The sequence below is a fragment of the Oncorhynchus keta genome, chromosome 34, assembly GCF_023373465.1.
Source record: "Oncorhynchus keta strain PuntledgeMale-10-30-2019 chromosome 34, Oket_V2, whole genome shotgun sequence".
Taxonomy (NCBI): Eukaryota; Metazoa; Chordata; class Actinopteri; order Salmoniformes; family Salmonidae; genus Oncorhynchus; species Oncorhynchus keta.
In genome coordinates this window covers 64,595,235-64,621,878 of record NC_068454.1, presented here as the reverse complement: position 1 = coordinate 64,621,878, position 26,644 = coordinate 64,595,235, and the positions used below count along the sequence as shown (strand labels likewise).

At 43.2% G+C, this 26,644-nt stretch overlaps 1 protein-coding gene across 4 annotated transcripts; it reads left to right on the top strand.

The window, feature by feature from the left end:
- Positions 1–4,415: 4,415 nt before the first annotated feature.
- LOC118367615 (dyslexia-associated protein KIAA0319-like) lies at positions 4,416–26,400 on the top strand. 4 transcript variants are annotated; one of them, XM_052494418.1, is made up of 19 exons: positions 4,416–4,823; positions 5,114–5,736; positions 5,846–5,923; positions 6,604–7,262; positions 7,823–7,994; positions 8,159–8,221; positions 8,351–8,443; positions 17,907–18,039; positions 18,402–18,613; positions 18,801–18,966; positions 19,070–19,218; positions 19,501–19,652; positions 19,793–19,931; positions 21,821–21,980; positions 22,167–22,303; positions 22,520–22,642; positions 22,751–22,841; positions 24,591–24,682; positions 24,773–26,400. In XM_052494418.1, exons 3-19 carry the CDS (start codon positions 5,872–5,874, stop codon positions 24,928–24,930), a joined length of 2,751 nt encoding a protein of 916 aa, XP_052350378.1. In that variant the 5' UTR covers positions 4,416–4,823; positions 5,114–5,736; positions 5,846–5,871; the 3' UTR covers positions 24,931–26,400. The 4 variants fall into 4 exon arrangements, with proteins under 4 accessions (XP_052350378.1, XP_052350379.1, XP_052350377.1 ...); XM_052494419.1 differs by lacking the exon at positions 5,114–5,736 and having other exon boundaries at positions 24,594–24,682; XM_052494417.1 differs by lacking the exon at positions 5,114–5,736.
- The last annotated feature ends 244 nt before the right edge of the window (positions 26,401–26,644 follow it).

Below are 26,644 nucleotides of genomic sequence, written 5' to 3'. Positions count from 1 at the left end.
GTTCATTCAGTATTGTTGTAGTTGTCATTATTACAAATATATATATAAAAATCGTCCGATTAATCGGTATCGGACTTTTTTTGGGGGTCCTCCAATAATCGGTATCGGCAATGGCGTTGAAAAATCATAATCAGTCAACCTCTAATCAAAATGTGTATTTCTTATTTAATGTTTGTTAACAAACTTAACTTTCTGTGATGTTTTTGTGTTGTGTGATAATATTTGTGTATTATCATTATTTTCTTAAACATTACAAAATGTTTCTAAAATAAATATGTATGTTTCTTTATACTCTAGTTTTGCTTTCTGTATCACACACTACTGGTCAACAGGAGCTACCAAAATGATTCTGAAGCCTTTCTGTGGCCCACATCAGAGTCAAATACTTTCTATAGAACAAACTTCACATCAGGATAGGCAACTGAAATGAATAATTAATGTATGTGTGTTATATTAACCATTGAGAAGGGAGTAAAACATAGTCAAGCAATAAACATTTCGGATCAACTACTAGTCGAATAAGTCATGGGAGAGATGACGAATTTTGGCAAAGAGATTTATTTACAGACTATTACACTTGAAAACTGCAGACATTATTAGTGCATCCCCAGCGATAAAACCGACATAAAAAATCTAATGAAACGCATCCGAACGTGGTCAGAAATCTCAACTCGCAAGCAAGTCGCAGCAATGAAGAATTGAGTGCGTGCACGTCCACATGATGGGGGATTCTAGCAGGGGGAGCTTTTCAGCACAACAACCCCACCGAGCCTAATATAACCTATCGTAAACATATCTGGCTTGTCACTTGTTGCTTGTCCCCCATCTCTGTTCGTTCACCTTTTCACTTTTACACAGCCGTTTCCACCATAGGTACAAATACAAACTGCATCCAGCTCCATTTACTCCCAACTGACAGAGCAGGCCTACATGTCCTTTCCAAATAAGGTGACATGTAAGTTAGTCTGCTTACTTAAAACTTCTTAGGGCTGAAATACCTTTAACAGGATCGATATGACAACAGTCAGTGAAATTCAAAACATCAAAAATCTCATAATTATAATTCCTCAAACATACATGTATCTCATACCATTTTGGGAAGGTAATCTTCTTGTTAATCCCACCACAGTGTCCGATTTCAAATATGCTTTACAGCAAAAGCACCACAAACGATTATGTTAGGTCACCACCAAATGACAATAAACAGAGCCATTTTTTCCAGCCAAGGTTAGCAGTCACAAAAAAAAGCACAAATAGAGGTAAAATTAATCACTAACCTTTGATGATCTTCATCAGATGACACTCATGTTACACAATACATGTATGTTTTGTTTGATAAAGTTAATATTTATCAAAATATGAGTTTACAATTGGCGCGTTACATTTACTAGTTCCAAAAACTTCCAGTGATTTTGCATAGCCATTCAACAGAAATACTCATCATAAATGTAGATGATAATACAAGTTATTAAACATGGAATTATAGATATACCTCTCCTTAATGCAACCGCTATGTCTGATTTCAAAAAAACTTTACAGAATAAGCAAACCATGCAATAATCTGAGACGGCGCTCAGAAAAATAGTAAAAATAGCCGCCATGTTGGCGTCAACATAAACAAGAAATGACATGAAAAATATTCCCTTACCTTTGATTATCTTCATCAGAAAGCACTCCAGGAATCCCAGGTCCACAATAAATGTTTGTTTTTGTTCGATAATGTCCGTTATTTATGTCCAAATACCTCCTTTTGTTAACGCGTTTGGTATACATATCAAAACGCTCATTCTGGTCAGCGTTACATCAGACAAAATCTTCAAAAAGTTATATTACGGGTCGAAGAAACATTTCAAACTAAGTACAGAATCAATCATTAGGATGTTTTTAACATATAGCTTCAATAAAGTTCCAATCGGAGTATTCCTTTGTGTCTTGATGAGCAATGGAACGCAAGTGGATACCATGAGGAATGCGCGTGATCAGAAAATGGCTGACTGCCAGTCACCTGATACATTCTGCTCTCATTCAGTCCCACAACACAGTAGAAGTCTCATTCAAATTTCTATAGACGGATGACATCTAGTGGAAGTCCTAGGAAGTGCAACATCATTAATATCTCAAGGGGATTTCAATGGAAACTGTGGTGAATACATACCAAGCTCAGATTTCTCACTTCCTGTTTTGATTTCTCCTCAGGATTTTGCCTGCCATATGAGTTCTGTTATACTCACAGACGTCATTAAAACAGTTTTAGAAAATGTAGAGTGTTTTCTATCCAATACTACTAATAATATGCATATATTAGCAACTGAGACTGAGGAGCAGGCCGTTTACTTTGGGCAACTTATTCATCCAAGCTACTCAATACTGCCCCCAGCCATAAGAAGTTTAGCCAACATGCTATATAGTAATGCAGATTTTCAAATTCAGACTATAAAAAATAAATACAACCATGACGGACCGTGGATTGCAGTGGAAATTCAGTCTGGAAATGTTGGTTTCAATTCTTCGTAAATACGCACGCCCCCCCCTCAAGAGAAACCAATGCAGTCAATGGGTGAAACTGAAAGTGAACCGACAAGGGCCGGACAACAATAATAATAATAATAATAATAATAATAATAGGTGTTCTGGGGGGGTTCTGTACCAACTCTGTTGATAGTCCTGTTTGAAAACCCAATAAATATATGCATAAAAAAGTAGTAAATTATAATAATAGGTATAATGGTGATGATGGCTTAAGTATCTTATATGCCTGTACCCAGAAGGTTCATTATTATCTTTGAACATTCAATTATTCTGTATACAGTACCAGTCAAAAGTTTGGACACACCTACTCCTTCAAGGGTTTTTCTTTATTTGGACTATTTACCATATTGTAGAATAATAGTGAACACATCAAAACTATGAAATAACACATATGGAGTCATGTAGTAACAAAAAGGGTGTGATATTTTATATTTGAGATTCTTCAAAGTAGCCACCCTTTGCCAAGATGACAGCTTTGCACACTCTTGGCATTTTCTCAACCAGCTTCATGAGGAATGCATTTCAATTAACAGGTGTGCCTTGTTAATTTGTGGAATTTCTTTCCTTCTTAATGTATTTGAGTCAAACAGTTGTGTTGTGACAAGGTAGGGGTGGTACACAGAAGATAGCTCTATTTGGTCAAAGACAAAGTCAATATTATGGCAAGATCAGCTCAAATAAGCAAGCAGAAATGACAGTCCATCATTACTTTAACACATGAAAATCAGTCAATCCGGAAAATGTCAAGAACTTTTAAAGTTTCTTCAAGTGCAGTCGCAAAAGCCATGAAGCGCTATTATGAAACTGGCTCTCATGAGGACCGCCACAGGAAAGGAAGACCCAGAGTTACCTCTGCTGTAGAGGAAACGTTCATTAAAGTTACCAGCCTCAGAAATTGCAGCCCAAATAAATGCTTTACAGAGTTCAAGTAACAGAAACATCTCGACATCAACTGTTCAGAGGAGATTGCGAATCAGGCCTTCATGGTCGAATTGATGAAAAGAAACCACTACTAAAGGACACCAATAATAAGAAGAGACTTGCTTGGGCCAAGAAGCACGAGCAATGGACATTAGACCGGTGGAAATCTGTCCTTTGGTGTGATGAGTCCAAATTTGAGATTTTTGGTTCCAACCGCTGTGTCTTTGTGAGATGCAGAGGAGATGTACCGATGATCTCCGCATGTGTGGTTCCCACCGTGAAGCATGGGGGAGGAGGTGTGATGGTGTGGGGGTGCTTTGCCTGGGACACTGTCTAACTGTCTGTGATGTATTTAGAATTCAAGGCAAAAACAACCAGCATGGCCACCACAGCATTCTGCAGCGATATGCCATCCTATCTTGTTTGGGCTTAGTGGGACAATAATTTGTTTTTCAACAGGACAATGACCAAAAACACACCTCCAGGCTGTGTAAGGGCTATTTGACCAAGAAAGAGAGTGATGGAGTGCTGCATCTGATGACCTGGCCTCCACAATCACCCGACCTTAAACCAATTGCGATGGTTTGGGGTGAGTTGGACCGAAGAGTGAAGGAAAAGCAGCCAACAAGTGCTCAGCATATGTGGGAACTCCTTCAAGACTGTTGGAAAATCATTCCAGGTGAAGCTGGTTGAGAGAATGTGCCAAGAGTGTGCAAAGCTGTCTGATGATAGGCAAATGTTTGCTACTTTGAATAATCTAAAATCTATTTTGATTTGTTTAACACATTTTTGGTTACTACATGATTCCATGTGTTATTTCATAGTTTTGATGTCTTCCCTATAAGTCTACGTTGAAAATAATAAGAATAAAGAAAAACCCTTGAATAAGTAGGTGTGTCCAAACTTTTGACTGGTACTGTATATTAAAGATATATCGTCCCCTTCCAATGATATATCCCGCTGGCGACACTTCCTCCCCTTGCATGGAAGGCAAGCCACCGAAGCCAGTCAGGGATGGTGAGCAGCATGACATGAGCTTTTCCCCGAATATCAGTGCGCACTAATTTTGCTCAGCTGCAGAGCAAATTGCCTCTCGAGACCTACCACCACCCAGTCGGCTGCGCCCAAAAGAGCTACAAAGGATGTCTACCGGTAACAGCAGCAGGGGAACAGTGGAAAGGGATGGTGCAGTAGCTGGCGTGAACAAGACTGTAGCAACCCAGCCGAGCTAGGCGTATTTCGACTGCACATTGTGTGAGCACCGGGAATTTACACCCTCTCTACAAAATGCCAGCATAATTTGTCTTATCGACTGGAACAACGACTTTCACTTCTTCCGCTATTTGGATACATTGTTGCACCCTTCATCATTGGTGAGTGTCTCACGTGTGTGTAGCTACTACATCTTTCGCAAGTGCTCTATGAGCAGTGAGTAATGGAGGGCTGCTTTGAATAGTTGAACTGCTTGGCTTGCTCGGTAGTATCTATTTAAATTCGATATCTTGTTGTAGGCTACACATTCGAACCATGTTATCTCCTCAACAACCGTGATGTTAGTAGGCTAATGACGTTAGCTTCTGTATTGCAGACCCCAGTCCAGAAAACAGTTGGTTGCGTCATCATCAAACGCCTCATGAAACCTTTTTTCTCCACCTTCCCTCAGTTGCTGTCCTTGGTGCTGGAACAGCGCTTTATAATACAAGGGATGTGGATGGAGAAAGTAAAGGAAATCAGCTTGTTGACTTTATTGGATGTTGTGTTTTAGTGCGACCACACATTACCAATATGTTAGGTTTACTCATGATTAATTAATTGATTAATTAATTAGTTATTTAGAGAGCCTTCTATGGTGTCAGCTTATTCAGTGACTTTCTCAGCATGGTATGCAAAAGGACAGATAATGGGGATCAATTCTGAGTTCAAATTCAATGCTTTGTCCTGAGTTCAAATACAGTGACCCTTGATCTGTAGCCCTATATCAGAATCACACTTTATCCTAACCACTACCCTTAACAATGAGCTGAAACAACTTAAATATATGATAATTGTTTACCTACACAGTAAGCAGAAGCAACAGACCAGTAAGCACACAGTATGGTGACAGTAGTAACAGGTTCCCACCAGTAGAGTCCACCATGGGAGGTATGGGCAGAGAGCGGTGCTGTGTCATCCTTGCCAAGGTGGCATGTGGCTTTACACGGAGTCACACACCATCCACTCAACATGAGGCAGGAGGATACTGACGGTCATTCTCTGTGGGTAGGAGAGTCCATGTTGCTTTTGTGTGTGAGTATCAAAGTGGTCATTGGTAGATACAGTAGGTGATGTGTGATTATTATTATTAATAATATCTGGGACAATGTGTAATGTGTCTGTGATTTCTTCTGTGTTCCAGGTTTAGATCAGTCTGTCCAGTGCATCATGCAGACAGGAGCTCACCTGCTTCTCTGTCTCATCCTGCACTATGTGGAAGGTTAGGGGACATCTTTAAAATGACATTCTTGTGACTGTACCTCATGTTAAATGAATATTTCTGCTGTGTGTTCTATGTTGTATATTATACTTGTATTGTAGCATAAGGTTAACAAACAGCAGTCATGTTTGTATTGAGTTTCTGATTCCCATATTGTCAAAAAGACAATGGTTTCACAAGAGATGCTTTTCGGGGGTTAAAATGAACAATTAATAACAGGATAATGAACCCAAATGTGTCCTTTAAGTACCTCCAAAAAGCTTATTGATTCATTCTAAGAGTGGCAGTATATTTGAGTGATGTTTACCAGGATCTGCTTGTGCACTCAATATCCCCTGAGAGCAGCAGAAGAATTACGTTTGCTGTTATTGAGTCCATTTATTCATTATCGTACACTCGCCACTATGACACAAAGAAAGCAGCTGATGCCTTTTGCCTATGTTATCAGATGATATTGTTGAGAGCTAAGATGTGAGTATACCTAGGCTCACAGTATCAGTGAAGTGATCGCTGAATAATTCATGCTAGTTTCCCTCCGTTTAATGGTTCCATCTGGTTGACGCCTTAGTGGAGCATGTTGGAAGGTGACTCTTTCTGATTTTATTGCTGACCTTTACTAAATATAAGCAAAGTATAAGCAAAAGCTGTTTTACCATATATCTCTGTGCTCTGTACCATAGCTGCAGAGGCGTCACAGTGCTGGCAGGGTGCGACCTATTCAGAGGCTGTGGTCTCCCCGGCCCTGAGGAGCAGCAATATCTTGCGGGTGCCGGACGTGTCATCTCTGGCGCAGTGTGCCGGGGCCTGTTGTGATCTGCCCGGTTGTAACCTGGCCTGGCTGTTTGAGCGTCGCTGCTACATCCTCAGCTGCCAGCAGAGGGAGAACTGTCAGCCCAGACAGAGACCTGGAGCTGATTCCTATATGGCCTTCCTGCAGAGAGGACCCCCCCAGACCCTGCTGCTCCAGTCTCTGGTCAGGGGGGAGCCCTATCCCAGTCGCTGGAGGCCCCACCCCTCTGGGGACGTGGAGGCACTGAAGGACCTAGCCCTGTTAGATGGGCCCCAGACAGATTTTGGTGACCCAGGTGGGATGGATTTGGAATACCCTGAGAGTGAACTTGGCCCTGAGGATAACGGTGGGGATCTTCCAGATTGGCCTGCAGCATTGGAAGGGAGGGATGGTTTCAACCTATCGGAAAGTGAAGGCAGGTTAGAGGGGCTGGGATTTGCAACAGAAGGGGCTGAGAGCAGCCTGCCCAGTCCTACCACTGGGGCGACAGTCAACCAGGGGGCACCCCCCGGCGACCCCACGTCTGGCGATACACCTGAAAACAAGAAAGTAAGTGTCAGATGGAACAATGGGCAGGAATCATGACACAACAGGAAATGATGGCATGGATAGGGTTGCAGGCAGTGTGAGGACCACATACATGTTTGTCAGGACATGGTGGAAATGATACTGAGTTACATAATGTTCTACGTTCCATTGATCCAATACAGTAATTAGGATTTAGATAGCTCACATTTAGTGAACAAACTGGCCATGAAAAAGCAGTCTGTCTAGATTTACATTTTAAATAAGGTTACTTCCCTGAGGTATGATAAACGGTCACCCAGCTGACAGTCTGCATATATGTGTGTTATTACAGTGGCATTTTGCTGACTCAACTACTCTGTAGTCACATTCACTCAGCGCGCCTGACCTTCACATATCCTTTGAGGATAGGACATAGTGTAATCCATATAGCTTCTCTTGCTAATGTAGGCTTGTCAGCCATTCCCAGGAGGGGGATTTGGAGAGAGTGTTAATTTGGGAATGAGACATACAGGTTCTATATTAGAGAGTCTTCATGTACTAATACGAATAGTCATGTATTTTCTGTTGTGTTTTCATTGTAGGATAGTGAACTACAGAACACATCCATGGCCAGCTCAGGGCCAACATTCACGCCCAAACCACAGAATGACAGTGTTCACTCCTCCCAACTGAGCCAAATAAGGACTTCCCATCCCAATAAAGCCCCATCTCATCTGTCCAGTACTGTACCCCTGACCACATCCACACAGACAGGTACTGCAATAGGTTTTTGTTAATTGGATTTTTTAAACCTTTATTGGTGATTGTAGGTAGTCTTTCATATTCTTTGTTCTCCCTGTTACATAACATGTTTCTATCTCATATTTTTTTGTTTTATTCTCAATCTCTTGTCTCTGTATAATCTGACAATCCTGTAGAGCTAACATTGCCAAGGGACACAGTGGAGCTGGTAGCCTCCGTCAGCCCAGAGCCCCAAACTGGTACAGTCACAAACACAAGGGTTTTTACAAGCATGATTGGAAGTTTATTTCCTGGATTAATTAGAAAGGGCACACAGCAGTCACACATGGCTGACAGTCCTAATGGATGGAATATCTCTTACTTTACAGTGGCGAGAAGGAACCAGACCCCCAAAGCCGTCACCCTCCCAGTAACCCAGGTCGCGTCACTTCCTGCCAGCTCAACCATCATCAAGGGCAGCCGTATGTATGAAATAGTTGGCTTTGGATGGTGACTACCCGTACCATAATTTTACTCTTTACTTTTAGAGTAGGTCTACTAAAGATAAATATATATCAGATGAATGATCAGTCACAGCTCCGATGTACCATAAAACACACTAATATGAATACAAATACTACACACTGACTGTGTGGTTAATGTAAAAGTATATTTTCAAACTAATAGATGCTGCAAACCTAAACTTAAAAGCAAATGTTGTTAGTGCTTGTGTGTGTATGTGTGATTGGCTTTGTGGCTGGGTGCAAATTCATCTGAGTAAATATCAATGATTCTCGACTTCTTCTGCCTGGGAGGGATATTGAAGAAGCGTTTGGATTTGGTGTTAAGTCCTACTCGTTCCATCTGGCTGGCTGTTCTCTTCTGTCCCCTGGCAGACTCCCCTGAGGTACAGGTTGAGCTTCCTCATTCCATCTGGCTGGCTGTTCTCTTCTGTCCCCTGCCAGACTGTCACGTTCTGACCTTAGTTCCTTTATTATGTCTTTGTGTTAGTTTGGTCAGGGTGTGAGTTGGTGTGGGTAGTCTATGTTCTTTTTTCTATGTTGTATTTCTGTGTTTAGCCTGGTATGGTTCTCAATCAGAGGCAGTTGTCGATTGTTGTCTCTGATTGAGAATCATACTTAGGTAGCCTGTTTTCCCCATGTTGGTTGTGGGTGATTATTTTCCATGTCAGTGTTTGCTCCATACGGGACTGTGTCGGTTTCCATTTATTCTCTTATTCTTTTGTTTTCTGTGTTCAGTTATATTTCATTAAAATTATATTATGGACACTTACCACGCTGCGCATTGTTCCGATCCTTCCGACTCCTCCTCAGAAGAGGAGGACGAAAACCGTTACAGGTACAGGTTGAGCTTCCTCGTTCCATCTGGCTGGCTGTTCTCTTTAATCCCTTGCTGATAGATGATTTATCTGCCGTACTGGCAGAGCCCCCTTCCATCTAGATGGCTGTTGTCTTCAGTCCGGGTTTCACCCTGTTGCAGCTTGAGGATCACTTTAGGCCTCTGCAGTTGGCTCTATTTATTTCTGTATTATTGTTAACTTCCAATCAAATATATGTATATATCCCTTCTTAGATCAGCTGATATCTCAAAGTGCTGTACAGAACCCAGCCAAAAAAAGCAAAAAGCAAGCAATGCAGGTGTAGAAGCACGGTGGCTAGGAAAAACTCCCTAGAAAGGCCAAAACCTAGGAAGAAACAGAGAGAGGAACCAGGCTATGAGGGTTGGCCAGTCCTCTTCTGGCTGTGACGGGTGGAGATTATAACAGAACATGGCCAAGATGTTCAAATGTTCATGAATGACCAGCATGGTCAAATAATAATAATCACAGTAGTGGTCGAGGGTGCAACATGTCAGCACCTCAGGAGTAAATGTCAGTAGCCTATTCATAGCCGATCATTCAGAGTATCTCTACCGCTCCTGCTGTCTCTAGAGAGTTGAAAACAGCAGGTCTGGGACAGGTAGCATGTCTGGTGAACAGGTCAGGGTTCAGGTAGAACAGTTGAAACTGGAGCAGCAGCACGGCCAGGTGGACTGGGAACAGCAAGGAGTCATCATGCCAGGTAGTCCTGAGGCATGGTCCTAGGGCTCAGGTCCTCCGAGAGAGAGAAAGGGAGAATTAGAAAGAGCATACTTAAAATCACACAGGACACTGGATAATACAGGAGAAATACTCCAGATATAACAGACTGACCCTAGCCCCCCGACACATAAACTACTGCAGCATAAATACTGGAGGCTGAGACAGGAGGGGTCAGAAGACACTGTGGCCCCATCCGATGATACCCCCGGACAGGGCCAAACAGGCAGGATATAACCCCACCCACTTTACCAAAGCACAGCCCATACACCACTTGAGGGATATCTTCAACCACCAACTTACCATCCTGAGACAAGGCCGAGTATAGCGCACAAAGATCTCCTCCATGGCACAACCCAAAGGGGGGGGGGCAACCCAGACAGGAAGACCACGTCAGTGACGCACCCCTCCTAGGGATGGCATGGAAGAGCACCAGGAAGCCAGTGACTCAGCCCCCTTAGAGGCAGAGAATCCCAGTGGAGAGAGGGGAACCGGCCAAGCAGAGACAGCAATTGTGGTTCGTTGCTCCAGTGCCTTTCCGTTCACCTTCACACACCTGGGCCAGACTACACTCAATCATAGGAGTAATATGATATATTACTGGAGTAATATGATCCAATATTGTGGTCCTAGTCAGGATTCTAGCAGCCGTATTTAGCACTCACTGAAGTTTATTTATTGCTTTATCTGGGTAGCTGGAAAGTAGAGCATTGCAGTAGTCTAAGCTAGAAGTAACAAAAGCATGGATTAATTTTTCTGCAGAATTTTTGGGCAGAACATTTCTGATATTTGCAATGTTACTTAGATGGAAAAAAGGTGTCCTTGAAACAGTCTTGATATATTTGTTTAAAAAGAGATCAAGATCCAGAGTAACACAGAGGTCCTTCACAGTTTTATTTGAGACGACTGTACAACCATTAAGATTAATTGCCAGATTCAACAGAAGATCTCCTTGTTTCTTGGGACCTGGAACAAGCATCTCTGTTTTGTCTGAGTTTAAAAGTAGAACGTTTGCAGCCATCCACATCCTTATGTCTGAAACATAGGCTTCCAGCGAGGGCAATTTTGGGGCTTCACCATGTTTCATTGAAATGTACAGCTGTGTGTCATGCGCGTAGCAGTGAAAGTTAACATTATGTTTTCGAATGACACCCCCAAGAGGTAAAATATATAGTGAAAACAATAGTGGTCCTAAAACGGAACCTCGAGGAACACCGAAATTTACAGTTGATTGGTCAGAGGACAAACCATCCACAGAGACAAACTGATATCTTACCGACAGATAAGATCTAAACCAGGCCAGAACTTGTCCGTGTAGACCAATTTGGTTTTCCAATCTCTCCAAAAGAATGTGGTGATCGATGGTATCAAAAGCAGCACTAAGGTCTAGGAGCACGAGGACAGATCAGAGCCTTGGTCTGACGCCATTAAAAGGTCATTTACCACCTTCACAAGTGCAGTCTCAGTCCTATGATGGGGTCTAAATCTAGACTGAAGCATTTGGTATACATTGTTTGTCTTCAGGCAGTGAGTTGCTGTGCAACAGCTTTTCCTAAAATTTTTGAGAGGAATGGGAGATTCGATATAGGCAGATAGTTTAAAAAATATTTTCTCTGTCAAGGTTGGGCTTTTTCAAGAGAAGCTTTATTACTGTCACTTTTAGTGAGTTTGGTACACATCCGGTGGATAGAGAGCCGTTTATTATGTTCAACATAGGAGGGCCAAGCACAGGAATCAGCTCTTTCAGTAGTTTAGCTGGAATAGGGTCCAGTATGCAGCTTGAAGGTTTAGAGGCCATGATTATTTTCATCGTTGTGTCAAGAGGTATAGTACTAAAACACTTGAGTGTCTCCCTTGATCCTAGGTCCTGGCAGAGTTGTGCAGACTCAGGACAACTGAGCTTTGGAGGAATACGCATTTTTAAAGAGGAGTACGTAATTTGCTTTCTAACGAACACGATCTTTTCCTCAAAGAAGTTAATTAATTTATCACTGCTGAAGTGAAAGCCATCCTCTCTTGGGGAATGCTGCTTTTTAGTGAGCTTTGCGACAGTATAAAAAATAAATTTAGGATTGTTCATATTTTCCTCAATTAAATTGGAAAAATAGGATGATCAAGCAGCAGTGAGGGCTCTTCGATACTGCACGGTACTGTCTTTCCAAGCTAGTCGGAAGACTTCCAGTTTGGTGTGGCGCCATTTCCGTTCCAATTTTCTGGAAGCTTGCATAAGAGCTTGGATATTTTGTGTATACCAGGGAGCTAATTTCTTCTGACAAATTATTTTAGTTTTTAGGGGTGTGGCTGCATCTAGGGTATTGCGCAAGGTTAAATTGAGTTCCTCAGTTAGGTGGTAAACTGATTTTTGTCCCCTGACGTCCTTGGGTAGGCAGAGGGAGTCTGGAAGGGCATCAAGGAATCTTTGGGTTGTCTGAGGATTTATAGCACGAATTTTGATGATCCTTGGTTGAGGTCTGAGCAGATTATTTGTTGCGATTGCAAACATAATACAATGGTGGTCCGATAGTCCAGGATTATGGGGAAAAACATTAAGATCCACAAAACTGAGTCGATGATGGCTCCGAAAGCCTTTTGGAGTGGGTCTGTGGACTTTTCCATGTGAATATTAAAGTCACCAAAAATTTTAATATTATCTGCTATGACTACAAGGTCCGATAGGAATTCAGGGAACTCAGTGAGGAACGCTGTATATGGCCCAGAAGGTCTGTAAACAGTAGCATTAAAACGTGATTGAGTAGGCTGCACAGATTTCATGAATAGAAGCTCAAAAGACAAAAATGTTTTTGTTTTTGTTTTGTAAATTCAAATTTGCTATTGTAAATGTTAGCAACACCTCCGCCTTTGCATGATGCGCGGGGGATATGTTCACTAGTGTAACCAGGAGGTGAGGCCTCATTTAAAACAGTAAATTCATCAGGCTTAAGCCATGTTTCAGTCAGGCCAATCACATCAAGATTATGATCAGTGATTCGTTCATTGACTATAACTGCCTTGGAAGTGAGGGATCTAACATTAAGGAGCCCTGTTTTGAGATGTGAGGTATCACAATCTTTTCAATAATAGCAGGAATGGAGGAGGTTTTTATTCTAGTGGGATTGCTAAGGCAAACACTGCCATGTTTAGTTTTGCCCAACCTAGGTCGAGGCACAGACACGGTCTCAATGGGGATAGCTGAGCTGACTACACTGACTGTGCTAGTGGCAGACTCCACTAAGCTGGCAGGCTGGCTAACAGCCTGCTGCCTGGCCTGCAACCTATTTCATTGTGGAGCTAGAGGAGTTAGAGCCCTGTCTATGTTCGTAGATAGGATAAGAGCATCCCTTCAACTAGGATGGGGTCTGTCACTCCTCAACAGGCCTGATTCCTGTTTGTGGGTGAGTCCCAGAAAGAGGGCCAATTATCTACAAATTCTTTTTTTTGGGAGGGGCAGAAAAAAGTTTTTAACCAGCGATTGAGTTGTGAGATTCCACTGTAGAGCTCATCACTCCCCCTAACTGGGAGGGGGCCAGAGACAATTACTCGATGCCGACACATCTTTCTAGCTGATTTACACGCTGAAGCTATGTTGCGCTTGGTGACCTCTGACTGTTTCATCCTAACATCGTTGGTGCTGACGTGGATAACAATATCTCTATACTCTCTACACTCTCCAGTTTTAGCTTTAGCCAGCACCATCTTCAGATTAGCCTTAACGTCGGTAGCCCTGCCCCCTGGTAAACAGTGTTTGATCGCTGGATGATTCTTTTTAAGTCTAATACTGCGGGTAATGGAGTCGCCAATGACTAGTGTTTTCAATTTGTCAGAGCTAATGGTGGGAGGCTTCGGCGTCTCAGACCCCGTAACGGGAGGAGTGGAGACCCGAGAAGGCTCGGCCTCTGACTCCGACTCGCTGCTTAATGCGGAGAACCCATTGAAAGTTTCTGTCTGCTGAATGAGCGACACTGGTTGAGCATTCCTACAGCATTTCCCACCAGAAGCCATGAGAAATTTGTCCAGCAGCGGGGACTGAGCAAGGGGATTTATACTACTATCTGTACTTACTGGTAGCACAGACGCTGTTTCATTCTTTCCTACACTGAAATTACTCTTGCTTAACGATTGTGTCTGAAGCTGGGCTTGCAGCACGGCTGTCCTCGCCGTAAGGCGATCGTTCTCTTGTATATTATGAGTACAGCGACAAAGCGTCCCGAGTGAAAAAGTTGAATGAAATAAAAGTTGAGTGAGGGAAAAACTAAAAGTTTAAAAAAACGTAAAGTTGTCAGGTAGCAAAGTAAGGTTAGCAACAAAGCGCACAGCAGCACGTAAACAAGTCTGCAAGTTGTGACCGGCAATGACACCAATCTTCCAATCTTTTCATTTTTTTCTTTGTTAAGTTGTTCAGCTGCTTCTCTGTCAGTGGGCAGGAAACGTGGCCATGCACCTGACTGGCACTGCCCTCCACATGCTGCACAGCACTCTGGGACAAGACTGGACACTGTGAGACCCGCTGGGACAGCTTAGGACATGACACAGCCATCTGAGATGAGCCAAGACAACCAACCTTCCTCAGGATCATCCTGATTTCATTGGAGTTTCTGGGGTCATCAAGCAGGATGGACTCATATAGGACTTTGGCCTTTTGGGGCTTTGACGGGTGCAGGTCACCAGTAGCGGCTTCGCCCTTTGAGCCAAGAGATGGAGCTGTGACTTTTCCCCTTGGAGACCAGAGATTTAGCATGTAGGCCACTGTCACTTTGGACAAAGTGATTCTCCTCTGACTTAGCATGTAGGCCACTGTCACGTTGGACCCAGTGATTCTCCTCTGACTTAGCATGTAGGCCACTGTCACGTTGGACCCAGTGATTCTCCTCTGACTTAGCATGTAGGCCACTGTCACGTTGGACCCAGTGATTCTCCTCTGACTTAGCATGTAGGCCACTGTCACGTTGGACCCAGTGATTCTCCTCTGACTTAGCATGTAGGCCACTGTCACGTTGGACCCAGTGATTCTCCTCTGATTTAGCATGTAGGCCACTGTCACGTTGGACCCAGTGATTCTCCTCTGATTTAGCATGTAGGCCACTGTCACGTTGGACCCAGTGATTCTCCTCTGACTTAGCATGTAGGCCACTGTCACGTTGGACCCAGTGATTCTCCTCTGACTTAGCATGTAGGCCACTGTCACGTTGGACCCAGTGATTCTCCTCTGATTTAGCATGTAGGCCACTGTCACGTTGGACCCAGTGATTCTCCTCTGATTTAGCATGTAGGCCACTGTCACGTTGGACCCAGTGATTCTCCTCTGATTTAGCATGTAGGCCACTGTCACTTTGGACCCAGTGATTCTCCTCTGATTTAGCATGTAGGCCACTGTCACGTTGGACCCAGTGATTCTCCTCTGATTTAGCATGTAGGCCACTGTCACTTTGGACCCAGTGATTCTCCTCTGATTTGGACCCAGTGATTCTCCTCTGATTTGACATAGGCCACTGTCACGTTGGACCCAGTGATTCTCCTCTGATTTAGCATGTAGGCCACTGTCACGTTGGACCCAGTGATTCTCCTCTGATTTAGCATGTAGGCCACTGTCACGTTGGACCCAGTGATTCTCCTCTGATTTAGCATGTAGGCCACTGTCACGTTGGACCCAGTGATTCTCCTCTGATTTAGCATGTAGGCCACTGTCACGTTGGACAAAGTGATTCTCCTCTGATTTGACATGTAGGCCACTGTCACGTTGGACCCAGTGATTCTCCTCTGACTTAGCATGTAGGCCACTGTCACGTTGGACCCAGTGATTCTCCTCTGACTTAGCATGTAGGCCACTGTCACGTTGGACCCAGTGATTCTCCTCTGACTTAGCATGTAGGCCACTGTCACGTTGGACCCAGTGATTCTCCTCTGATTTAGCATGTAGGCCACTGTCACGTTGGACCCAGTGATTCTCCTCTGATTTAGCATGTAGGCCACTGTCACGTTGGACCCAGTGATTCTCCTCTGATTTAGCATGTAGGCCACTGTCACGTTGGACCCAGTGATTCTCCTCTGATTTAGCATGTAGGCCACTGTCACTTTGGACCCAGTGATTCTCCTCTGATTTAGCATGTAGGCCACTGTCATTCTCCTCTGATTTAGCATTGGACCCAGTGATTCTCCTCTGATTTAGCATGTAGGCCACTGTCACTTTGGACCCAGTGATTCTCCTCTGATTTAGCATGTAGGCCACTGTCACGTTGGACCCAGTGATTCTCCTCTGATTTAGCATGTAGGCCACTGTCACGTTGGACCCAGTGATTCTCCTCTGATTTAGCATGTAGGCCACTGTCACGTTGGACCCAGTGATTCTCCTCTGATTTAGCATGTAGGCCACTGTCACGTTGGACCCAGTGATTCTCCTCTGATTTAGCATGTAGGCCACTGTCACTTTGGACCCAGTGATTCTCCTCTGATTTAGCATGTAGGCCACTGTCACGTTGGACCCAGTGATTCTCCTCTGATTTAGCATGTAGGCCACTGTCACTTTGGACCCAGTGATTCTCCTCTGATTTAGCATGTAGGCCACTGTCACTTTGGACCCAGTGATTCTCCTCTGATTTAGCATGTAGGCCACTGTCACGTTGGACCCAGTGATTCTCCTCTGATTTAGCATGTAGGCCACTGTCACTTTGGACCCAGTGATTCTCCTCTGATTTAGCATGTAGGCCACTGTCACGTTGGACCCAGTGATTCTCCTCTGATTTAGCATGTAGGCCACTGTCACTTTGGACAAAGTGATTCTCCTCTGACTTAGCATGTAGGCCACTGTCACTTTGGACAAAGTGATTCTCCTCTGACTTCAATATATGAAATGTGGGGAAAATGTTGATTGAGTTTACAAGCTGAATTTACATTCAGGTTGCATTTTAAAATAAACAATGTCAAATACTGAAAAAAGAGATACTAGAACAAAACATCCCAATAAAAGAGGGCAACAAAGAAGTGTCCATTTCCACCGTGGCGTGTATATTCTACTTCTAATCGCCTTATAAACTAACAATTACTGTGTTATTGTAAACAAAATAAGCTATATGTTTCAAATATTGTGTAATTGAATAGTTTCCATATAATACTATATAGCTGGGGTGGCAGGTAGCCTAGAGGTTAGGAGCGTTGGGCCAGTAACCAAATCCCAGAGCCGACTAGGTGAAAAATCTGTCGATGTGCCCTTGAGCAAGGCACTTAACCCTAGTTGCTCCTGTATTTCGCTCTGGATAAGAGTGTCTGCTAAATTACTCAAATGTAAAGGTAAGACCATATTCATTCAATCGAGAAATGGTTTTCGTATCAGCTTGTTCTTTCTTTTCCAAGTTTGTAACAACCTCAATAAATAATTTGTTTTAGCTTTTGGCTTCATGTATTATCTAAATATTTATCGTCATGACAGTCCCCCAAAATGAGAAATGGTAAGGAGAAATGTTCCCCTGTGGGTGTCAAGATGCTGCTGGACATGGTGTTGATGAATCAGTAGAGGGCAGTCTTCCTCTTGTCACCAGAGCAGTAGTATCAGACAATTGAATGAACATTACAGATCAAGGAGTTCAGTCTAATATCAAATACTGGACTAAGAGCCATTAGGGCATGCACACTCAAATGCTCCAACATTTATTGATGTGAAACAAAAACAATGTTTAAATCGAGGATGAAGGTCTGTTTTGGGTCGTTTCATTGTCTTACTGCTGTATTTAAATAACGTTAGCCAGTATTTCAATCTGTCCTATCCAATTATTTGACTATGAATTCTATCAAGCACCCACCTAATGATATCTTATGTTGTCCGTTTGTCCTATCTTGTGTTTGATGGTCCCTCACAGAGAGTACTGATGATGGAGTGATCATCAGCCATCACTGGGAGCAGGTTGGAGGTCCATCCATAGAGCTTGGAGCTTTCTCGGACACACAGATTCCCAACCTATCCAACCTTGCCCCTGGGGAGTACACGTTCAGGTATGGATAGGACCTCTATGGCCTAGACTTGGGGTCCAATTCAATTTAATCTCAGTCAATTCAAGGATTGAAAATCAAATAATGAATGGAAGAAAAAATAGTTTGGGTATGCTGCTCTACCATGGAACACAGGTCAGACTGCACTAATAATTACAGTATATGGTCTCTATTAATCATAGTTGGTGTTTAACCAACAATAATACAGGACCAAAGGTTTTCTGCCTTCAGATAGTTATATCTATGAATGACGCCTCGTGGAAACGTGACATAGATACTGTGTAAAACATTACCATCAATGTTTCCCCCACCACTACAATACAAGCGTAAAAGAGTAGCTGGATTCATATTGATTTTTTTTCCAGGTTGACCATTACAGATTCTGCCGGGTTGTCAGACTCCACCACGGCTACAGTGAAGATTATTCAGCCAGTGGAGAATGACCAACTGCCCTACCCCAGCCATGACACCCTCACTCCCACCTCCAGCCCTGGCCTTGCTGCTACCCTGGCCCACAGACAGGGTGACCCTACTGCAGTCACCTCCTCTGTCACTAACGCTGCCACTCAGATGACAGGTAAATGACATAAGGACAGTATTAAGATTATAACAGAGTATCAGATATGTTTTACAACATTAGATTGTCCTCAAGCAGTTTACCTCAGGCATTCCTTTACCTTAGTCCACCTAGTAGAAAACCCAAGGGTATCAAAACATGCATAGGACATGTTTCAACAAATTATCTGTTTTGCTCTGTCCCATAGAGAACAAAAACACCCCCATAGCTGAGGTCAAGGAGTCAAACGGAGCCCCTGTGGCTGTAGTGGGTCCTAACAGGCAGCTGACCCTCCCAGTGACCAGCGTTACCCTGGACGGAAGCAGCAGCACTGATGACCACGCCGTCACTAGCTACCACTGGGACACCATCAGGTACCAACGCTGTTCATATAGGTCAAAGGTTGTGTCCAGAAAAGTCTATAAAGATATGAAGAACAAGCTGAAGAACATGATGCTTTTCTGTGTTGTTTTTTAGAGGTCCTCCAGGGTCAAGGACAGAGGGTGTGGACAAGCCCGTAGCCATAGTAACGGGCCTCAGAGCGGGCCGCTATACATTTAGTCTGACTGTGAGTGACCAGGAAGGGCTGACAGACAGTGCCTTTCTCACAGTCAGGGTTCAAGAGGGTAAGAAATCACAGGTTGGCATTTATTGGGATGACTCATGTACTGGAGGCAGCTCTGCAGAGTGGTCACTAGCTGGAAAAGTCACAAAGCAATACAATTTGATTTTAAACCTACCCTTAACCACACTGCTAACCCTAATAATAATTAATGGCAAACGTCAACCTGCTAAGAAAACACACAATGCTTCAAACACAGCAAAACTGTTAAAAACAAGATGAGACATCATCACCCAGGCTGGTTGAGTATGATGGTACTCATCTATAGCCTGTTGTCCATCCTCAGCCAGAAGCCTTCCCCCTGTAGCACATGCCAGCGGCAGCCATACCCTCACCTTGCCCAACAACTCCCTGGTGCTCAGAGGCTCAGTGACGGATGGTGACCCAGCCGAGGTGCACTTCCTCTGGGTCCGGGACAGTCAGAGCCCTGCTGCTGGGGTGAGTGAGAGGAGTCTTGATACTTAGGTATACGGTAAATATAGTTTGAACTTGTAATATGCTGTTAGCTAAACTGGTAGGAAGGTAGGAAGTAGGAACTACTTTAAGGTAGGAACTACTCTGTCCTGTTGTTTCCCCAGGATGTGCTGTATGGTTCAGAGCAGCAGGCCTTCCTGTACCTGGCCAACTTGGTGGAGGGGACCTATGTGTTCCAGCTGCATGTCACAGACACCCAGGGACGCAGCAGCACCGCCACAGCCACCGTGGAAGTGCGGCCAGGTAGATGTGTGTGCTCAGACTGTGTTTCCCCACGGACCATGCCGAGCATTAGGAGGAAGAGCTGAACAGCACATACAGCGCACAGTGGGGCAAAAAAGTATTTAGTCAGAATTTATTTGCAAATTATGATGGAAAATAAGTATTTGGTCAATAACAAAAGTTTATCTCAATACTTTGTTATTTACCCTTTGTTGGCAATGACAGGTCAAATGTTTTCTGTAAGTCTTCACAAGGTTTTCACACACTGTTGCTGGTATTTTGGCCCATTCCTCCATGCAGATCTCCTCTAGAGCAGTTATGTTTTGGGGCTGTTGCTGGGCAACACGGACTTTCAACTCCCTCCAAAGATTTTCTATGGGGTTGAGATCTGGAGACTGGCTAGGCCACTCCAGGACCTTGAAATGCTTGGGATCATTGTCATGCTGAAAGACCCAGCCACGTTTCATCTTCAATGCCCTTGCTGATGGTAGGCTTTGTTACTTTGGTCCCAGCTCTCTGCAGGTCATTCACTAGGTCCCCCCGTGTGGTTCTGGGATTTTTGCTCATTTTGACCCCACGGGGTGAGATCTTGCGTGGAGCCCCAGATCGAGGGAGATTATCAGTGGTCTTGTATGTCTTCCATTTCCTAATCATTTCTCCCACAGTTGATTTCTTCAAACCAAGCTGCTTACCTATTGCAGATTCAGTCATCCCAGCCTGGTGCAGGTCTACAATTTTGTTTCTGGTGTCCTTTGACAGCTCTTTGTTCTTGGCCATAGTGGAGTTTGGAGTGTGACTGTTTGAGGTTGTGGACAGGTGTCTTTTATACTAATAACAAGTTCAAACAGGTGCCATTAATACAGGTGACGAGTGGATGACAGAGGAGCCTCTTAAAGAAGAAGTTACAGGTCTGTGAGAGCCAGAAATCTTGCTTGTTTGTAGGTGACTAAATAGTTATTTTCCACCATAATTTGCAAATAAATTCATGAAAAACATTTTTTTTCCTAATTTTGTCTGTCATAGTTGAAGCGTACCTATGATCAAAATTACAGGCCTCTCTCATCTTTTTAAGTGGGAGAACTTGCACAATTGGTTGCTGACTAAATATTTTTTTGCCCCACTGTATGTGTGTTCTGTCAGAGTGTGTATGTTCTCAGACAGTGTGTGTGTCCACTGTCATGGACATTTCCTGTATTACTAAATAAGGAGAGTTACAAACCACACACCAGTCAGAGTTATACATAAACTTAATATTTGAATGAAATGAGCTTCACCATAGCCCTGTGACTCTCAGATCAATTCAGTGTCTATACATGAATTCTCTGAGAGAGCTTACAAAATGGCAACTGAGATCTTTTAGAGCAAAGATCCACCCCTCTCCAATCACAATGATGAACCACAGGTTACTGCACAAAGTAAGACTTTTACTTGAGAGAGGAGTATCCCATAGCCAGACAGCATTAGCTATAAATTATTGTTCAGTTTGCTCTCTTAGATGAGGTTCTACTCTCGTTCTTGGTACTTCCTATTACTAAAACATTACCTCATCCAATGGCATATATCAATTGTCAATTCTAGAAACACCCATCTCAAATACACCCCCTCCTGGACAAACTCACGGAGAGGAGTGAGCCTCTAGGTCATATACTATGAAAGACAAGTTTCGACATCAGAGGGGACATACAACGGTTCCAGACACTGCCATACTCCTCCCCCCAATGGGAAAAGGAGGGAGTGACTGGTGTACAGATATTGTGGAGCCCTTCACCCTCACATATGAAGACAATCCTGACCTCTCCCCTCTCTGGGCCCCAAGTGACTTTTCCACATAAGCATATTTATGAAAGTAGATAAAACATCTTATTTATCAATGTTACCTAACTAATTCTGATTCTGCTACGACACCACAGACCCTGGTGGTCGTGAGGAGGTAGAGGTGGAGATGTTGGTGGCGCTGGCCCAGGTGAGTGTGTCACAGAAGGACACAGTGCTCAGACAGTTGGCAGCACTGCTTCACGTCGTGGACAATGACATCCACCTCAGGTGCCTATGGGGACACTCAGATCTCAGGTACTGCCCAATGCAGCAAACACATACAAAACATACATGGTTGTGTTTTTACACATTGTATTACTGCATTGTGTGTGTGTGTGTGTGTGTGTGTGTGTGTGTGTGTGTGTGTGTGTGTGTGTGTGTGTGTGTGTGTGTGTGTGTGTGTGTGTGTGTGTGTGTGTGTGTGTGTGTGTGTGTGTGTAGCACAGTGCTGAGGTTCTCAGTGCAGGGTCCTGAGGGGCCAGTCCCTGGTCCTAAACTGGCCAGTGTGCTGCGTGGTCAGCTGCTGAGAGAGAAGACTGACTACCTGCTCTTCAGAGTCCTTCGAGTGGATACAGTCAGTGAGTACCACATCTTGCCTTATCATACCATATTATATCAAAGCCTGTTACAATGTTATAACAACATTATAGACCATCTCTGATTCTATTACATGAGATATTAAATTAGACTAGATCTCATCACTTGGTGACTAAGAAAGCTGTCTGTCTTTGTCCTCTGCCGTGGTGTATGCTGATCCTGTTTGTGTATTGGTGTTCATCCCACACCCCACACAGTGTGCTTGCTCCGCTGCTCGGGCCATGGGACGTGTGACCCAATCACCAAGGAGTGTGTCTGTGACCCCTTTTGGACGGAGAACCTCATTCGCAGGTTCTTTGGCGACGGAGAGAGCAACTGTGGTGAGCTATGTTCATTCATCGGTCCTGAGAGGATGACATAGTTTTTGCCCTGTCTGCTGTGAGATGCTACATTCACAGTGCCAGTCCTTTTTCTCTTCTGTTTGGCAGAGTGGCGGGTTCTCTACTTCATCCTGGCCTTCTTCATGGTCATTGTCTTCATCGTGACAGTCACTTGGGCATGTGTGTACTGCTGCAAAAGGTGACTTTTCTTTTAGTGCTCAGACACACAGCAAGGTCCTATATAGATTTTATGATTAGCTGTTTGTTAAAGGCCCAGTGCAGTAAAACATGTGATTTCCTATGTTTTATATATACACTACCGTTCAAAGGTTTGGGGTCACTTAGAAATGTCCTTGTTTTTGAAAGAAAAGCACATTTTTTGTCCATTAAAATAACATCAAATTGATCAGAAATACAGTGTAGACATTGTTAATGTTGTAAATGACTATTGTAGCTGGAAACGGCTGATTATTTGATGGAATATCTACATAGGCGTACAGAGGCCGATTATCAGCAACTATCAGTCCTGTGTTCCAATGGCACGTTGTGTTAGCTAATCCAATTTATAATTTTAAAAGGCTAATTGATCAATAGAAAACCCTTTTGCAATTATGTTAGCACAACTGAAAACTGTTGTTCTGATGAAAGAAGCAATAAAACTGGCCTTTAGACGAGTTGAGTATCTGGAACATCAGCATTTGTGGGTTCGATTATAGGCTCAAAATGTCCAGAAACAAAGAACTTTCTTCTGAAACTCGTCAGTCTATTCTTGTTATGAGAAATTAAGGCTATTTCAAGCGAGAAATTGCCAAGAAACTGAAGATCTCGTACAACGCTACTTCCTTCACAGAACAGCACAAACTTTCTCTAACCAGAATAGAAAGTGGGAGGCCCCGGTGCACAACTGAGCAAGAGGACAAGTACATTAGAGTGTCTAGTTTGAGAAACAGTCGACTCACAAGTCCTCGACTGGCAGCTTCATTAAATAGTCCCCACAAAAACCACCAGTCTCAACGTCAACAGTAAAGAGATGACTCCGGGATGCTGGCCTTCTAGGCAGAGTTGAAAAGATAAAGCCATATCTTAGACTGGCCAATAAAAATTAAATATTAAGATGGACAAAAGAACACAGACACTGGACAGAGGTACTCTCCCTTAGAAGGCCAGCATCCCAGAGTCGCCTCTTCACGGAAAAGCAGCCAACAAGTTCTCAGCATATGCGGGAACTCATTCAAGACTGTTGGAAAAGCATTCCAGGTGAAGCTGGTTGAGAGAATGCCAAGTGTGCAAATCTGTCATCAAGGCAAAAGGTGGCTACTTTGAAGAATGTTAAATATAAAATATATTTGGATTTGTTTAACACTTTTTTGGTTACTACATAATTCCATATGTGTTATTTCATAGTTGTGATGTCTTCACTATTATTCTACAATGTAGAAAATAGTACAAATAAAGAAAAACCCTGGAATGAGTTGGTGTGTCCAAACTTGACTGGTACTGTATATATACAGTATTTCCACACTATGACATTGGAATAATACTGTGAAATTGTGAAAATTATGATATTGCCATTTTAGCGTAAGAGCTGTTTGAAAAGACTGCCTGAAATTACTGCCTGTTTTGGTTGGATGGGGTTTTGGCCTGCCTGGTGACATCGCCTGGTGGTAAATTAGTTAATAGACCAATAAGAAAGAGAGTTCCAAACCTCTCTGCCTATAACAGCAAGTTTTCAGTTTCCCCCTCCCCACTCAGACCACTCCCAGAAAGTCCTAGCAAAATTGTTGCTTGAGAAATGGCTTTTAGCAAACAAGTAATTTTTTGCATCTTTTAAACTATTTTAATTGAAAACAATCATAGTACGGTACTTAATTGTTACCTGGAAATTATTTGATATTGATATTTTTTTAAAGGCTGCATTGGAACTTCAATAGAAATGTGTTTTGTTTAGGAGGAGTCGCACTAAGGTCAGGAAGAAAACCAAGTACACTATACTGGACAACATGGACGAACAGGAGAAAATGGAACTAAGGCCCAAATACAGTAAGTGTCTGATTTTTCAATCAACACATTTCAAAACATTCCTGTTTTTGGTGACCCTGCCATGATCTGCCCGGTCTGTCCCCTTCTCAGACATCAAACACAGGAGCACAGAGCACAACTCCAGCCTCATGATGTCCGAGTCAGAGCTGGACAGTGACCAGGACACCATCTTCAGCCGAGACCGACCAGTCCGGAGCAGAAACCGGACCAATGCTCAGGCTGCCCGCAACGGGAACACCTTCGGATGAGTAGGAACACACAGAACTGGGGTGGTTATCAGACAACATGAGTGAAACCTACTTTTGGGATTATGGCAGGGGTGCACAGCTCGAGTGCCATAGTGTCTGCTTGTTTTCGGTCTCGTCTTCTATTCAAATACTGGTTACAACCAGGTGTGTACTTTCTATGACATTCATTGGACAACTCAGCACCAGGGAGATGTGAAAATCCAAGGGCCGTAGAATACTATAGTTGGGCATCCCTGGATTCTGGGAACTAACAGTAGCATTGAGTTTACATGCATACAGACTGTTTGAATGATTCGACACTAAGTATGAAGGTGCTCTTTGTGAGGAGCACAGTGAGGTTCTGTGGCCTCACATACTTCTACAGATAACCAGATTGGTGAATGTACATACAACTATCCATTATGCATACTAGTCTACTGACTACTACTGACCTTTAACTTTGCCTTGTTATCCAATAATGTTTTTTTTACTGTCATTATTCTATAGGAAATGGAGACAAGCCCAACCCTGGTTGTGAGCGTCTGATGCCTCTCCTGTAAATTATTTGACAAATTGGATTTGTCAAAATGGCTTGAGTGCACATTTGAGAAAAAGTGTCATGATTCTTACATTTACTACCCAAAGTCCATCTTGTGATCCTACTCGTGAATGATTTAATCAGAATCTAACTCAATTTCTCTGTGATCTCTCTCTATGAGTGTCTTGGACTTTGACACAATACAACACAGCATTTTACTGTATCTGAACTCCTGTATTGAGCTTGCACCCCTTGTCCTCCAAACTAGTTGTATAGTTTTGGTATCTTTCTCATTTTAAAGCTTCTTTATGCTAAATAAGCATAATAGGTCTCATAAATGGGCCCGAAGAAACAGAACCAGGCATTTCATGGGACAATCCATAAAGGTGCCAAACTGCACTATGCACCATAAACCTGTGGCTGACAGAGACCCTGTTCTATCCAAGTACTTGGCAAAGCATCCTTTCTTCCTTCCCTTGGTAAGATCTATCATCTAACTTGAACATGGTGGGTGACATGCTTTCAATCAGTAATTCCTTTGTGTAATGATGGATTTTTTGCCTCCTGAATTCAGTGTCAGAGAATGTCTGATTACATGAGTATAGTGCAAAATAATGATTGACAGGACAGTCAGGAGTTTAAGGGTTAAGAAGAGGACTGTTGGATTTGATAAGTAACGTTACTATGCAGGACAGGTAACCATTGATGGAATGGATGAAATACTTGAGACATTAAAGCAACATGACCATGTCCAATGGTTGCTTTACATGTTTTGTTCTCGTAAGCGACTGGGGAGATATTTCCCCAATATGGACGGAAACACTAACAGTCATGGATTTTTCCCTTTGCACCACCCACGTTTTGGTAATTGCTCTGTTTACTTAACTAATTACAGCTACCAATGTTTTTACAGATAATATATGGCCAGAAATAAAACAAATGCATCAAATCAATGAACAGTGTACTGAATTCTGTGTCATTTTCTTTCCTGTCCAAAAGGGATAGTAAGATGTAAGGCAGTGTTAGCCAACCCTGGTCCTCCAATTCCCTCGACAGCACACATTTTATTGTAACCCTGGACAAGCACACCAGACTGAACAAAAGTGTGTACTGTTGGGAGTACTCGAGGACCAGGGTTGGGAAACACTAATCTAAGATAAACCAAATTAAATTGTTCGACAAACAACAAAGTAACTC